Raw genomic sequence first — 16,099 nt, forward strand, 5'->3', positions numbered from 1 at the left:
TGTTGGCCTTACAACTGGAACGGCGCGATCCTCTATGCCAGTTTACGGAGACTGCGGTGCGACTCAGAGCTTGGTTGGTGCTCGGGCCGCATCAGTGTATACATATGGTGGATTAACAATGCCATGGTGAAAATGAAATCTGCATTGTCACTATTTTAAGGTTTACTAACCCAACGTTTGAGCCCATGGGTTTCATCGCCAGCACACCTTCAAGACAACAAATATATCACAAGTAAAATCTAGATTGACCAACTGGTTCTTACTGTTCGCACGCGGCCGCGCCGGCGTTAATTCCGGAATGATTTATCGTTACGGCAGCTTTTGATAGCTTGACTTTTTTGTCCATTTTATTGGCAATCAATGTAATGCGTCTTATAGTAATTTCCTGAGTTTATTGTGCTTTCTACCGATTTATAACCAACCACGTGGCTGTCGACGAGTGTGCCGTGTGGAGCTGACTTGTTTTACATCGGGGGCGACTTATAAACACGAGGAAGTCAGTCGTGCTCATTCGATCGTAGGCTATATGATTATTGAAAAATCATTAGTAATTTTACACATATGCCGCCAATATATAATGCATACCGAATGTGGTTCGGTTTCAAAACACATCATTCATGAGGTCATTTAGACTCGCATTGAAAAGAAATCCAGGCATCGATGCTAGTTTCTGAAGTTGGTTCGATTTAGCATTTTCTTTTCATGACTGCATCTTCTTGTGGTTTACTCGTGACGTCGTATAGTGAGTCATATTGGCCGTTAAGTACAAATGGTTAAGTGAAGGCCACTGGCAGCCCGTAATGGTGTAAAACTAGAAAACTAACTTGGAAGTTTATTGAAGCCTTGGAAAATAACGCATATACGGTATTGCCTCATATTGTCGACAATAAAATTTATTGTCGACATTAATAATATAAATAATAAATGATATAATATAAAGTATACAATATTAAGGAAAATTTTGGATTTGAAATAGATAATTTAATCTAATTGACGGGCAACCAGTGTAGCCCGATATATTGATGACGTAGCGCACATCCTCTCAATAAAAATCATTAGAATTTATCCCAAAAAATCAGGACATCATAACATTTGATTGAAAAATAACCCCCAAAATTTCACAATTGTAATTGTTATTTTGAATAATCAGTATTGATGACGTAGTGCACACGACTCACATGATGATTTAGGCATCAATGTCTATATATGGATATGTGTCTTGTAACGGATTTTTAGGCGTCCAAAAGAACTTTTGTCAAAACTATTGGTAATTCTCATTGGAGTCTTCTCAGCGCGAGCACTGAATTTCTTTGGGCGTGTGAAAGCAGAGAGGTTTTCCCACCTCTTTCCACCTCCCCAACCTCCTCGCTGTGAAACCAAACAATCCTAATTAACAGTAAATTTGCGACCGCGTTTCCTGTTGTTTCTTTCCCCAGCGACCATTATTTTGATACCCGCAATGAAAATGAATGAGATACGTTCAAGTCGCCACGTCGCGTGTGACCGTGGAGGGAGCGAACAAAATGAGCGTAGAAAATGGATATGGTCTTTCTTCATAAAAACTCCGATTCTGAAACGAACCTTTCGGTTGTGACAAAGCTGTTTCACCTGCCAGTACGAATTAGCAGAGAAAAACTGACTGTAGCTACAAATAAACCGGTTTAGTTCCTGAACATAATCACGTCAATCAGAGAAGTTACAGTCATTAGAGACATCCCGGAAAATCATGAAATATAGAGAAACACAGTAAACAATGTTCGATACTCTTTATAGCTTCATTTTGAAATTTCATTTAAACCCGAATGGTAAATAAATTTCCTAGTAGTGAAATCGAAAATTTCCTATTCAAAATTATGAAATAGATTATCACGTGTCTCAGCGGTTGATCGCAGCTCCTCGTTCTATACGCGCGCTCATAGATTCCACCGATAACGTCGTGTGTTTTTTTCAGTAGACAACTACTACTACGCGTATTTCCTTAAACTAGACCACTTGCCAATCATCATTCAGTAAACCGATCGCGTCCGGATAACGATGTTTTTAGACATTATTCTATTAATAATCAATTGGGTAAGTAAATACCTCTTGTTATTACGAAGATTTCCGCTTTGAGGAATGTAATATAGTTAGACGAGAAGATACACAATATATCCGTGTATGATGATGACGAGAGAAATCCCACAATAACGAAGCCAAGATTGAAAAATTCTATATCAGAATTCTGATATAGAATTTTTCAATCTTGGCTTCGTAATTGTGGGATTTCTCTCGTCATGCAATATAGTATAACGCCAGTTCTTTTTGAGCTGCACTGGCTACCTATCGAGAAGCGCAGAGTTCAAAACAGTTTTATTGGTTCCTAAAATATTTAATGGCCTTTCCCCTCTGTATATTAAGACCTAGTCGAGATCTACAAATCAAGTAATTCGGTTTCATAAAACCTTTTAATAGAAGTTGTTAACGGCTCTAATTTTAGTAGACTTATCAAAATATCTTCAGACTCCTTGCTGGTCTCAGAATAGATTATTTTGTTGGTCGTCATGTTTTGTCTTTCAGATTCTATTTTCGTTGACGGTTTCTATGTATGCTTTATCTATTAAGTGATTAATTTATGATGAATAAATAATGAATAAATCAAATTAGATGAAATCATTTGTGCCGAAACAACGTTTCAATAGCGACACTAAACGCATAAAACCAAGAATACATATATGTATATTTTTCATAACAGTGTAAATATACCTCAAAAGTAAGTGGTAACTCTGGTCATATATAGAATTTATGATGTTTGATTTCATATTTCATGTTTTAGATAATAATTCTTTTGTTTCATTACCTTTGAAATCTTTGATTAAAGCTTCCATATTCATTTCGAAGATGATTGCTGATATTACTTATCAACTTTTTGAAGGATGATGTCTACGTCCTTTATATTGTAGAAACGAGTTCATTTCCAAATATTTAGTCGCAAAGTCAAATCTTGACCGGTAACTGGGGAAATGACTCTATGTCTATAAAACAGGGCTTTTCGTAGTTTTAGTATTTTTTGGATGCCGTAAAGAACGTTACAATAATGTTCATATGCATTGATACCCAGTATGCGTTATTTAAAGGATTCTGTATGAGTAGATGTGCACTACGTCATCAATATTGGCGTTACAAAATAACAATTACATTTGTGAATTTTAATGAATTGTAATAAGAGCTTTGATAGGATGTGCACTGCGTCATAAATCGGGCCTAGACTGGTTGCCTGTAATATCCAAATCTAAAATAACTTTATTGATCCATATCATATCATTTATATTATGTTATTCATTCATTGTCGACAATATTAAGCAATATAAGTGTTATTTTTCAAGGTGTCGTTAAACTTTCAAGTTAGTTTTCTTGTTTATCAATAGCATTGAGGCAGCAGCTTCCGTGATTCAGTGGTTTGCGAGTCAATTGTGGATGTGTGATTCCCGTGGGAGATTATTCACTGCAATCCGCCGATATTCAAATAATACAATTCACACGAATGATGTTTTCATTCAGAAACCGTTGCGTTGAATCAGTATTTCCGTTACTGACACTTGTAAATCCCCAGAGAAGTCGTCGTCAACGAACAAATCTATGTTTTCCACGCGGACGCATCATGTAAAACCAATAAGGAAACTATAACCCGAAATAGCTGGTGTCAGATGCGTTTTGGCACTTTTAACTTCTCTGCATCGGGTCGATCTAAACGTTAACTTATAGCTTCCGGCGCTGTGTTTATTTTCTCGCTGCCGTCGAATTAAGATCGAAGATTCTGTCACTTCTGCGGATCATAAATTTGAAATATTTGCCGATCAACGAAACAACCGAGTGAATTTATCGGTTAAAGGAATCACAAATAGCCATTGACGAAACTCCGTGAGTCCGTTTTAAAGGACAATATAAAAATCCCACAATTTGAAACAATCCGAAATGTTTCCTCTAGCTGATAGTTAATCCTTCTAGTCCACTTAAAGAATACTACTATCTTATTAGGATACATTAACGTTTGAAACTTTGAATGAAATATTAGGTCTAGGAAAGATTTCGGAAGTTTTTTCGTTGTTTAATATAGGATTTCATATCAAGGAATCATCAACGTCTTGACTAGAAACGTGAGGAAACAACTAGTTATAAATCGAGTCAGTTCGTGTTGAAGTATCTCATATTCGTGAACTATGTTTCTGTTGTTTGTCTGTTTGGATTTGTTGCTGTTGGATGCGAACGCGACTAACTATAAACTATCATTTATAAAATCAAGCAAAGGTGGTAGAATTAATCACAATATCGGAGCAGCCCGTCTAGCAGCCGAAGATATCGCCCGGTCAAAGTTACTGGATCCCCACAACATCAGTTTTGAATTACTTACATTTCTACATGATTCCGTGAACAAAAACCTTAACATTATGACGCAGGCTTACATTAATTCGACATTAGGGTTTTTTGGAGAGATGGTCACGTGTCAGTATGAGGGAAGGCTAGCCGCTGGATTGAATCTACCCATGTTTGCTACAGTGAGTATCACGTACATCTTCTTTAAAAATCGGTTTTTTATTCCAAAAAATTAGAAATATAAGAACAAGCAGAATTCGATAGTGCAACCTCAGGTATGGCAACCATCGTAATGTAGTGGCTCACGATTCTTGAGAATGTTAGTCTGGTCAGTATGCTGTGGTGACCAGTCAGGTGTAGTGACTATTCACTAACAATCTCAGCTATCATCCTCTGATTAAAACAGCTTTTTTTCTTGAAGTTACGTTTAGCTGCAGAATATTTAAGAAAATTATAGATTTCTTAAGTAACAAATTTGATTTTTCTCTACGCAACGATTCGCTCCGACTAACTCGTATTTGCTATCGTCAGTCTATCTTTAAATCAATCTATTAATCTGTGCCTATATTTACGTATTTCAGCATTGATTTCTTCGCATTCATTTTACTACGATATCCTATTCACCGTAAACATCTTTTCCCTCAGTTTTCTGGAGACTGTTTTGTATATGGTAATAAGTTTTATCGATTCAACCAAGTATTCAATAGCGTTTTAGTAAACGAGATGATTCAGAATTGGATACAGTCACAAAGCCCTTACATCTCACAAGCCACCAGATATCGATAATAATTTGATTTTGATTCTCATCGTTTTGAATTACTATTCAACCTTGAGAATAGCTGTTCATTCCAATGCAGAGAAAAGAGAATCAATATTTCGAAAATCAGATTCCGAAAATGAAGGATAATTCATGACCACGGAAGATAGTTAATGTATTTGCGTGTATTGAAAGAAGAAAAGAAAAGTTTCTAAATTTGTTGACGAAGTTTGTTCAACATCCGACAAAGAATTGAATGGAGTTGAAATGAGTGCAGCCGTTTGTGTCTATTTTAGAATTGCCAAGAAGCACGTACCTCGAATAAACATATATACCCGACGTTTGTGCGATTTTTCGCCGGTCGAAGGTTCGACGCCGAGTTCATAATGGCAACGTTGCGATATTTTGGATGGACAAAATTCGCTATTATAATCGAGGTTTGAGACACGTGTTCTTCTCATCGTAGTCATACATATTGATGATTTTGAATGATATAACAATAGAATAATGAATAATTTGATGTAAAGTTTTGTGATTAAAGAAATATGAGATATCCATATCCATATTAAGAATAAATGCAGATTAAATCGAAACATTCTCTAACGTAGATTGATTCATTGCTTGACGGACAAGGAGCTGCTCCAATCCTGAGAGATGCCTTACTCAGCGCAGCTGATAAATACAAGATGACGGTTAATTCACTGTCGAATTATACCGACGAAGAACCCTGGCAAAAAGAGAACCAAACTTTTATTACGGAGATGATAGATATCATAGAATCGACGTACGAGACTACAAGGGGTATGAATTACTGATAGAATCTGGAACGTGTTCTTCTGCACTCTCAAATACAGAAAGGCAATAGAGGAAAGGATTATGATGAGAAAAAATGAGTTTTTTTTTTTACAAAATGTTTCAATATTGTTCAAATTTGGTTGTGCTTCCAAAAATGTCCAGTTTTTCTCCTAGTGTGGACCATTCATAATTGAATGTTGAGGTTGAATTTGGTTTCAAACACGCAGGTTTCTATTTGTAGTGTACGTACACATGGCTACATTGAAGAAACTAGCTGAGTTTATGTATCGTTTTGATGAAATAGTCCCGAACGGTAGAGAGGAATACGTGTTTCTATCGGTCGCCGATGTGACTAGATACGCGTACGAAAGCGACAACCCGGATCTGTTTCTCGTTAAAGGTAAAATACAATAGGGTCAAACTCCTTTTCACCTTGGCACGCCTAAAGTGCCCTGAATATACACGATTATACTTAGTTCTATGAAATGGATCCGAACTTCGTGATATGTAAGTGACTCAACTTTACACTTGTGAATACCAACGTCTAATATAGACTTTAAGAGGTTGGGGGACAATCTTTCATCTTTTTGAAGGGCTACTTCCCTGATATTGGCCAGTTTGTTATCTTGAAATACGGAATATATAGATTGTTTTTCCTTTTCAACACAAATATATATATATGTATCTTAGATATTCATGTTTATTTTTTTCTGAGCGAGTGGAAACAGTTTGGAATTTGATCGATTCATAAAGGAGAGGTACATTTATCTGGAGAAATATAAACCCCATCTACGCAATCAATTCCTGCTGATGTATATGACAAATGTAACTGACTTTTCGGAATGGGAAAAACTAGTCATTGACCGGGCCGGTGGTAATAAAGGGGTTAGTTTCTCATAATTTCATCATTAGAATATCATTGTGGGTCTTCGTGTTTTTATGATTGTATATTCTTGAATGACAGGTTGATTTCACCTCATTTTATTCCTATGATTCTGTTATGGTTTACGCTAAAGCCTTAAAGACTGGATTGGAACGAGGCTTAACACCGCGTGATGGCGCTCAACTGACTAAACTTTTACTGAACACCACTTTCATGAGTATAGCTTATAGATTCTTTCGAAAGATTTATCTAAGTCGAATGAAACTATAGAAAGAAATTAGGCAGAGAAAATCTAGAATTCATTAACATTTTAATTTCAGGTAAAACTGGAGTTGAACTGACTATAAATGAGCACGGTGATATCATACCGCAATATCAATTCTTTGCTATGAAATGGAACGAAAATGACATCAATGATTCTCATTATTACCCGTTCGGTATCCTGAAATATACGGATGAAAGCTCACTGCCAGTAGGTTTCATATGGACGCCTCAACCCAGTTATCATCGCACATATACGTAGTTATTTATTCGCTATTTGTAGATTTTTTACGAGACGGCTACAGTTTTTCCGAACGGAATCCCACTTGATGAACCGACGTGTGGTTATTCGGGGGAAAAATGCATGGGTAAAGATCGAACCGGACTGAGGCCATTCTGCTTTGAAATTTGCGAGTGAATATTTGATATAGCGACTATTAAAACTCCATATTATAAAATGTTACTAAGAATATCAAACGTCCGAAATGTTCCGTTTAGTTCGATATGTATTCGACTATCGACATCAACAGATTAATCGTAGAGCTTCTCTCCGCGTGGTAAATAACTTAAACCACCAACCACAGTCGTTGAGCTCCACTCTCGGCATCCTTCGAGTAGGTTGAGTCCTGACCTTCTAAGGATAACCTCTACCCCAGCTATGACCCGAGCACCTTCTCTCTCTCTCTTTATCAAATGATATCATGATATCTTCTGGTTCGTTTACTTGAAGATCTCACATATATTCTGATCGGTGTTTTGGGAGGTCTTGCAGTTTTGAGTTTGATCATCGTCGGTATCATCTACAGGCGAGTATTTCGGTGACTGATATTCTCCGAAACACAGTCGAGTTACAACCTTACGATGTAATAAATGAACCCGTATTCTAATATCTTCCAGGAAACTCCGCTTCGAGCAACAACTTGCGAGTTTGATTTGGAAAATAAACTTGAACGATTTGAAATTTACGAAGATTAACAGAATGCAGTCAATGCAATCGATGGTCACAGTTGCGGTAATCAATATTCAGTTACATTTCCAATTCATTAATAATGAGTTCAACAGCGAATCATTGATATGATTTAATTTAGCCAACTTGCTGAAATCACGGGCTTTGCCGAATTGATAAAAATTGATTTAATTAACGTAGAAAACGTTTGATGATGAAAGGTGGATTTAAAGTGATTTTGAATTGTTTTTGTAGAATGACGCCACATTGAGCTGTAAGAGTTTTAGCGTTATCTCTCAACTCGACCCGTTTTCTAACAACAAAGCGATCTATAACGGGAACGTCGTCTCCGTGCAGTGGATTCATAAAAAGAGCATCAATTTTACGAGGAAAATTAAATTAGAATTGAAACAGGTAAAATACTAGAGATCCAACAGTTCTCAGTTTACGCCAGATTATCATTATTATTGCACAGTCCAAAAGGGGCTTAAATCTTTTAAAGAATGATCAGTTATCAGTTGTTAGATTGGTTATAGAACAAAGATGGTCTGAGACTGGTCTTAATGTAAGCCCCGACTGCAACTGATTAAAAATATGTAGATTTGACACCATGGTTAAAATCATTGCAAACGAGAATCAATTCTAATTGATCTTTATCGTCGCTGATTATTTTGTTTTTATAGATGCGAGATATACGTCACGACCACCTTGCGTCGTTTCTCGGAGCTTGTGTTGAACCACCGAGAATATGTATAATAACGGAGTATTGCTCAAAAGGATCGCTGCAGGTGCGTGCCTCGCTCATTCTACACCTGATGACATAATTGTGTTTTCGTGTGAGTTGAAAACGACGCACGGTTACACGCTGCAGCTGCAGCTGTTGTATTGTTTTCATCGGTCACCTGGTCATCGATGTCCGTCAGACGAACGACCTTGACGTTGGTCCCAAGAGTCGTCGTCGAATGACCTTGATATTCGATTAAGGCTTATGATCGGATTTTTTCCTCCACAATAAGTCAAGTGTTTAACAATCGGAAATCTGAATCATTTTCGTTTTGTCTGAGTTAGTCAAAAGTCCAAATTGGCCATATCTGAATTAAACGACTTAAACTTTATCAAACATGACAAATTAATTTCTTTATGTCTACCATTCCTCCGTGATCCGACTATTACACAATACTAAATAAACCAAACATTAGCTGAGTGGTGTCTGGTATTTGCAGACCAGTGCGCTCCTCACTCTCTCTCATCTCTCATGAATATTTGTATTGCGTGTGTTTTCAGGACATCCTCGAGAATGACGACATTGATTTGGATCACATGTTCAAAGCATCAATTATTACGGATATCATTCAGGTAAATGTTCAGTCACCACCGGAAATTTACCGACCGCCACCTCCGCGCTAAAACCGGCAATTTAGCGACCGTTAATTCAACCCCCGGTAGTATACGAGCGCTGTGGAGTTCAAATTGTAAAATGTGGCGTGTATTGATTTGGAAATCATTTTAGATGTTTAACCAGGGAGGGAGCGAGGGAGGGAGGGAGGGAACCAAACGGAACTCCCTGGTTTACCGATACCTGCTAATTATTATATCTAAATCGTAGGCTAGGTTATATATTAAAGCCCAGTTCCAAATTTCTTTGACGTATTCAATGTAAACCACACTTTTCCCCCAGTTTCATCTTCAGACAAAGAAACCAAGACTTGGTGGATCACCAGTCAAATTTAGACTCTCTTGAATAATCAAATCAACTCCTGTTTGATGGTCACTTTCCAATAGCTTATCGATATCTGGCTTCCTTAATCATGAAACATGTAATGACATTAAGCTTTAATGTATATAGAAGAAATCGCTTGCTGTTTGTTCACCAATTATGTTTATATGTTTTAAGGGAATGATATTTCTACACGACAGTCTAATAAAAACACACGGGTATCTGCGCTCATCGAGTTGTATGGTGGACAGTCGATGGGTTATTAAAATCACTGACTTTGGGCTTCATTACTTTAAGGACGGACAAGATAACAAGAAAAACAGCCAGCACGCTTATTACAGGGGTAAAAACTGTTTACTATTTCTATACTATAAGCAGTAATTGGACTCGTTATTTGGCTCAAAAATAGACTCTCAAATAGAGACGATTGACTTCAATAATACGACTAATGTAATGTACAATGTCGACTTAAGCGAGTTCGACGATATCTTCAAGTTGGTCCGATCCCCACGCAGACCGGAAACATTTCAGAATTATTGCTCGTCGTCACATTCGAGGCCCAGTTCAAACTTAGATAACCGGTGAAGCTTTAATCAACCGTTGAAACTGATATCATAAATGGGTTTTTGATTTCACTGATACCAAATTCAACTCGTAATAAACAATGTTTCTTGTTCAATGGAAATTGAGATATTCACGGCGTATGCGCGCCTATTCGCTCAGTACAAGTGCTGCTTATATCGCGGTTTCATAAAGACAACACTGTCGCGATGAATCCATGAAAGATTCCGCCTTCGTTAAATCAACGTCGTAAGTAATTTTCTCAGCGTCAAGTCAATAATTCTCATTTCCCGAACACGACGCGGTTTATTTTACAGACAGATTGTGGATTGCTCCGGAGTTACTACGCAACAAGATCCCAGAAGGAAGTCAGAAGGGCGATGTTTATTCATTCTCGATCATCATGTACGAGATATTTGGGCGCTGTGGTCCATACGGCGATATCGACATGGAGCCAATCGGTATGTGACCCCGCAAAATCAATTATACTCATTTGAATTCCACAGCACTATGATCGGAGTTGAAAACAAGAAAACTATCGGTAACTTAAAAGTTTATTGATGCCTCGAAAAATTACACATAAACACATAATACATAATAAAGAACACACAAGTATTACACATCGACTCGCACGCAGAAGCCTTTATATAAAGCTGTAACGGTTTTTACGGCGTCATAAAAAAAGCAAATTGGAAGTCATTATAATGATAATAATAATATTTTATTTACGAATTAAATTACAATATAAAGTAGTAGGATTTACAAAATATTGTAAAATAGATATACATTGAGATATTCACGGCGTATACTGCCTATTCACTCAGTGCAAGTGCTGCTTATATCGCTTTTAATAACGCATTTACCAACGAACTAAAAAATTCACGTATAAACAAATTAGAATTCAAATCGCATTGAATTTATTCATGGTTATTCATTCCCACGCGTTGTAGAGATTGTTAAGAAGGTTGCCGAAGGCTCGCTGCACGATTCCGTCCCTATGAGACCGAATATACACGATTTAGGCGAAGAAGTGCGAAAGAAATATGTTTATATCATCGCGTTGATGATGGACTGTTGGAACGAAGACCCCGAGAAACGACCAGACTTCAGAAAATGTAGGGAAATACTAAAACCAATGCGAAAAGGCCTGTGAGTTGCTAGAATTACAAGAAAAAAATTCTTCACGTCAACACAAATAGTACAAAGAGATGAACTGATTTTATTAGAAATTGTAACAACTAGTGCACTAGTGAAACAACAGTAGAGGAAGTGACATTTTTTAATTGGAGATTCTACAAATACTGTTGCTTCTCCATTGACTTTACCTGATGAAGCTACTATACACTAGTAGTGAATGCCCGACGTTCTTTTTTTCACTGATTCGATACAAGCTTTAAATTTTTTGAGAAGATAATTTCGTAGATCTAAGGCTAAATATTGCTGCGGGGCGGATCTAGAGTCAGGTTTAGGCAGAGTGCATCCCAGAATAGAGCATAATTACAAGGGCACACCGAAAGAAAGCTTATCGGGATGAAAGCTTATCGGGAAACTTCATTTTTGAAAATACAGGAAAAAAGCATATGAATCTCACCTTTTTGCTGTCAGTTCATTATTTTTCATTTTCCTGAAAAATCTCAGGACACCTTGAAATTCTAGAGTGATGCATACTCCCTGCACCCTCCCCTGGATCCGTCGTATAATGAATATACAACCAATACTTACGGTAGTCTTTTATCGTCCACAGAAAACCAAATATCTTCGATAACATGATGGCAATAATGGAGAAATACGCGAGTAATCTGGAAGGTTTAGTGATGGAGAGAACGACTGAACTTGTGGAGGAAAAGCAGAAAACAGATGCGCTACTGAATAGAATGTTACCCAGGTAACTCATGATATTCAGCTAGGAAAACCGATATAAACGAATGTCGGACTGACGGGTCACCTGTAGGTAGCTGACTAATCCTAGGTTCTGATTGGTCAAGAGCTGATCATTTGTTGATACGTAGCTCAATGACCTTGGTTTCTGATTGACATTTCGATAAACCGGTAATTTAAATTTTACTGATCTTAGTTGAAACATTACAACATCAAACAGTGACAAATAAAAGAGAGAGAGAAAAAAATACAAGACGGATAAAATATACCTATGATAGTGTAACAAGTGACAAGTGATCAAACATTGACAAATAAACAATAACTGTTCTCAATGTTTGAAGGCGTAAATTAAGGTTTATTAATTAAAAGGAGTGTCGCGGAACAACTGAAGAAAGGAGAAAGCGTTCGACCGGAATCGTACGAATCAACGACGATTTATTTCAGTGATATTTGTGGTTTTACGGCAATGTCAGCAGAATCATCTCCCCTCGAGGTCAGTCTGCATGTAGTTAGTTTAAAAACAAACGTTTTGACTTGTTTCAGATCATATTAAGCATTAAGTATCAACCCAATTTGTCTATTTGTAGGTTGTAGATTTACTGAACGATCTGTATGTTCTATTTGATTCGACGATTAAAGCGTACGACGTTTATAAAGTAGAAACAATCGGCGATGCGTATATGGTAGTGAGCGGTTTACCTGTAAGAAACGGTTTACAACATGCCGGTGAAATAGGCTCGATGTCGCTAGATCTACTGAGCGGAATTATGAAATTTAGAATACGTCATCGCCCTAACGATATGCTGAAACTACGAATAGGCATACACACTGGTAAATAGAGTAAACCTTGCAGGGCAAAGTCAGCGCCTTGGCAAACCTGGACGTTTGACATTTGAAGTCGGATAAGAACTAAATAATTTACTGACTTCCTATCATATCTTCGGATAATTTTGCCGCGGTCCTCGAGTTTAGGCGAAGTTTACTGTGTAATTTTTGACATTTTTATACCTACCTGTATATGAAATACATTCTCAAATCGTGCCATTTTGATCGAATGGAGAAATTCAGAATGAACAGTTTTTGAAATGAATATGACGTCTCTTTCTCATTTTTGTCCAGGTCCATGTGTAGCTGGAGTTGTAGGATTAACAATGCCTCGTTATTGTCTTTTCGGTGACACTGTAAATACCGCATCACGAATGGAAAGCAATGGACTACGTAATTCACATATCCTTTACTTATATTTCGTTTTAGTCAAATTAGAGTTTACAGCTATAAACTGATGAACATTTTTAATAACATTTTCAGCTTTAAAAATTCACGTAAGTGGGCCTTGTAAAGACGTATTGGAAAATCTAGGAGGCTATCAACTTGAAGAGAGAGGTTTGGTTGCAATGAAGGTACAGTATTTCTTGTTTAAATAGGATTTCTATATAACTTGTTACTGTAGTTTGGTGGAGCCATGGACTCTAAAACGAATTTAGTTTTCGTTTTAGAGTCCATGGTGGAGCATAGAAACTTTAAGATTGGACTTCCATGTTCACTACGCTTTGTCTTAGTGATAATATTGATTTTCTATACTAGCTATCTGGTAACAGGTAGAAATCCCATGGTAAAATACCCCGATAAATATCCCCCTCTCCAAAATACAGTTTATTATCGAATTAGAGTTATTGGTTGTATCAAATATTCATAAATACTAGACAATGATGCGTAGACTCTGCGGAGGTCAAGCACAAATACATGTATATACTCTTCACGTTGTTTCAAAAAACCTGCTTTTATTGGTAAATTCAAGACAATTAGGAGTAAATCTTAGAATCTCATCTTGGATTTATCAAGGATTTATCAAGGATGTCAGGATCGTAATATTGGTTTTTTAGGGTAAAGGTGAAGTAAAGACCTACTGGTTATTGGCTGAAGAGAAGCAAGTACGACAAAAACGATTGGATTCGCTCGTCATTCCAGAAACTAGTAACAACCATCGATCCACATTCAGTGTGCGGAGCGGTCGCTGACGCTAAAACACGATATTTACTGAATTTTTGATTATCGATCTTTGCCACGCAAATAGCAAACACTACTTTAACTAGTTCATTGACACAAGACGAGCTGAAATAGTTCTCTACAGTCGACCTCGTTCTTTCAACGAACTTCAGCGGACCCGAATTGTTCGTAACAACCAATAGTAAAATTGTCCTATTTAGGCCAGAATTCTAGGTTTGTGATAATCGATAAATCGTTCTATCCAAGGCTGTTATAACGAGGTTTCATTGTATATAAATATCTACAGTTGTGGTTTCGATGTTTCGGGCTAGATTCCTTCTTCTGCCCTTCTTTACGGCATTTTTTTAAACTTATTTACCAAATGCCTATACGTAACTATTCATCTGCGGTTTGTGGTATATTTTATTAAGCCAGCAGCCTTTAGACTGCCATGCGGGTCTACATGTATTACAATCACGAAGCCTTTTTGATATTTTCTTCAAATTGACCCTTTCCCTTCCTTAGATCCCTCCAATTCATCCACAAATGGTATGAAACCATCTTAACGAGATATTTTTTTATTAAGTAGAAATAATAGTCACTAATTCGCGGTCGAATTGCACTGATAACGTTCTACGTAGCCAGATCCAGTTTCAACTTTAATTTACATAAATCATAGTCTCGAAATAAAATTCAGGACCAAGTTCTATAGTTCTTGGTTAGAATTGACTTTGAAATGTGGAACTCGATCCATGTAGACAAAAACTCCATTTGCGTTATCGTCGTTTATTCAGGGTAGGTACACTTTTCTCGAAATCGATGAAGTTCATTCTCTAATCAGTAAAAAGCTCTCGATTGTCAACGGTAAGATCGGAAACCCGTGACTTTCAACTGAATGTTTACGAAAAATATCCTGTATCTGAACTTGCAAATCATCCGATAGATTCTCAATGTTTCGACGCGATAAGAATGTCATTATACCAACACCCATTTTACGAATCACAATGTCAGTTTCATTGATAGCAGCTCGAACTGGCATCAGAGATAGATGCGTTAGAATTCCAGACGATTCCTTCCCATGCCAAACGGTTTTCGTTTTGGCATTGGTTAGGAGCTCTTGAATATCATAAAGACGCACGTGAAATCTAGTGGTCAGATTTTTACGATGAGACCCGAGCAACTTATCGATATCTTCTTCTAATTCATTGTGCTTCCCACCAAGCGCCATATCAACGAATGCGCGTCCATGTTTATGGGTGAGTTTGTGCAATCCAAATTCTAACTCGCGAGCTGGGTCTTCGAAATAATACAACACGTGGGAAAATATCAACAAATCGTAGAAATCGTTCGGTAGATAAGACGGGGCGTTTTTTCTGGTAAAATGTCGCTGATACAGTTTATACTTGAAGTTGTACTTACTAGCGAGTAAACTCATACGAGGCTGCAATTCTATCATCATAACACTGTTTGGTTCGACACAGTCCAAGCAATCTACATTTACATCATCGCCGACTACGCCAAAAGTTTCGTCTAATAGCTTTCCGTGACCTGCACCAATCGCCAGCACCCGTAATCCTCTGACAGGATCATCTTTAGGTATATCAGTATTACATATACGGAATACCTCGGCCAACCTCTTGGCTCCCGTAATACCATGGGTCATGTTACATCGCAATGAATGGAAAGCGTCGCTGTAGTCCAAGTCATTCATATTGCCTGTTCACTTAGGCCTATACCCTTCTCCTCAGAACTGAGACGTTTTTATGACAGCGAAGACCAACTTTCTTAAAATGTCTTAAAATCTTTATATAACATTGACCCAATTCATTGACAATATATTGCCAGACTTTAAAATAGGTCACCCGAGATTGAATTTTTGAACTTCGTATTTCTTCTGTAGAATCGTAATATTGAAAATCAACAAAGAGTTATGTTAACGTAATTAGTGGCCAATTAACCTCAATT

At 37.3% G+C, this 16,099-nt stretch overlaps 2 protein-coding genes across 2 annotated transcripts; both read left to right on the top strand.

Annotated features, from left to right (window-relative positions):
• The first annotated feature begins 7,034 nt into the window (after positions 1-7,034).
• LOC141903407 (uncharacterized) lies at positions 7,035-8,021 on the top strand. The gene is made up of 4 exons (XM_074791517.1): positions 7,035-7,257; positions 7,330-7,414; positions 7,777-7,856; positions 7,944-8,021. Exons 1-4 carry the CDS (start codon positions 7,174-7,176, stop codon positions 8,019-8,021), a joined length of 327 nt encoding a protein of 108 aa, XP_074647618.1. The 5' UTR covers positions 7,035-7,173.
• On the top strand, positions 7,947-14,599 carry LOC141903843 (receptor-type guanylate cyclase Gyc76C-like). Its single transcript, XM_074792182.1, has 13 exons — positions 7,947-8,058; positions 8,248-8,406; positions 8,676-8,780; positions 9,277-9,348; positions 9,887-10,052; positions 10,588-10,731; positions 11,221-11,419; positions 12,015-12,155; positions 12,518-12,641; positions 12,736-12,979; positions 13,268-13,366; positions 13,457-13,548; positions 14,032-14,599. The coding sequence occupies exons 1-13, from the start codon at positions 8,026-8,028 to the stop codon at positions 14,164-14,166; spliced, it is 1,713 nt and encodes a 570-aa protein (XP_074648283.1). The 5' UTR covers positions 7,947-8,025; the 3' UTR covers positions 14,167-14,599.
• The last annotated feature ends 1,500 nt before the right edge of the window (positions 14,600-16,099 follow it).

The sequence above is a fragment of the Tubulanus polymorphus genome, chromosome 4 (assembly GCF_964204645.1).
Source record: "Tubulanus polymorphus chromosome 4, tnTubPoly1.2, whole genome shotgun sequence".
Taxonomy (NCBI): domain Eukaryota; kingdom Metazoa; phylum Nemertea; class Palaeonemertea; order Tubulaniformes; family Tubulanidae; genus Tubulanus; species Tubulanus polymorphus.

Excerpts from the sequence above, each read along its gene's own strand:
- LOC141903407 (XM_074791517.1), top strand. The coding sequence starts at position 7,174 with ATGAAATGGAACGAAAATGACATCAATGATTCTCATTATTACCCGTTC. Across the intron at positions 7,258-7,329 it reads CGGATGAAAGCTCACTGCCA|ATTTTTTACGAGACGGCTAC; the intron begins GTAGGTTTCATA and ends CGCTATTTGTAG. Across the intron at positions 7,415-7,776 it reads TTCGGGGGAAAAATGCATGG|ATCTCACATATATTCTGATC; the intron begins GTAAAGATCGAA and ends GTTTACTTGAAG.
- LOC141903843 (XM_074792182.1), top strand. The coding sequence starts at position 8,026 with ATGCAGTCAATGCAATCGATGGTCACAGTTGCG. Across the intron at positions 10,732-11,220 it reads TATCGACATGGAGCCAATCG|AGATTGTTAAGAAGGTTGCC; the intron begins GTATGTGACCCC and ends CACGCGTTGTAG. Across the intron at positions 12,156-12,517 it reads CTGAATAGAATGTTACCCAG|GAGTGTCGCGGAACAACTGA; the intron begins GTAACTCATGAT and ends ATTAATTAAAAG.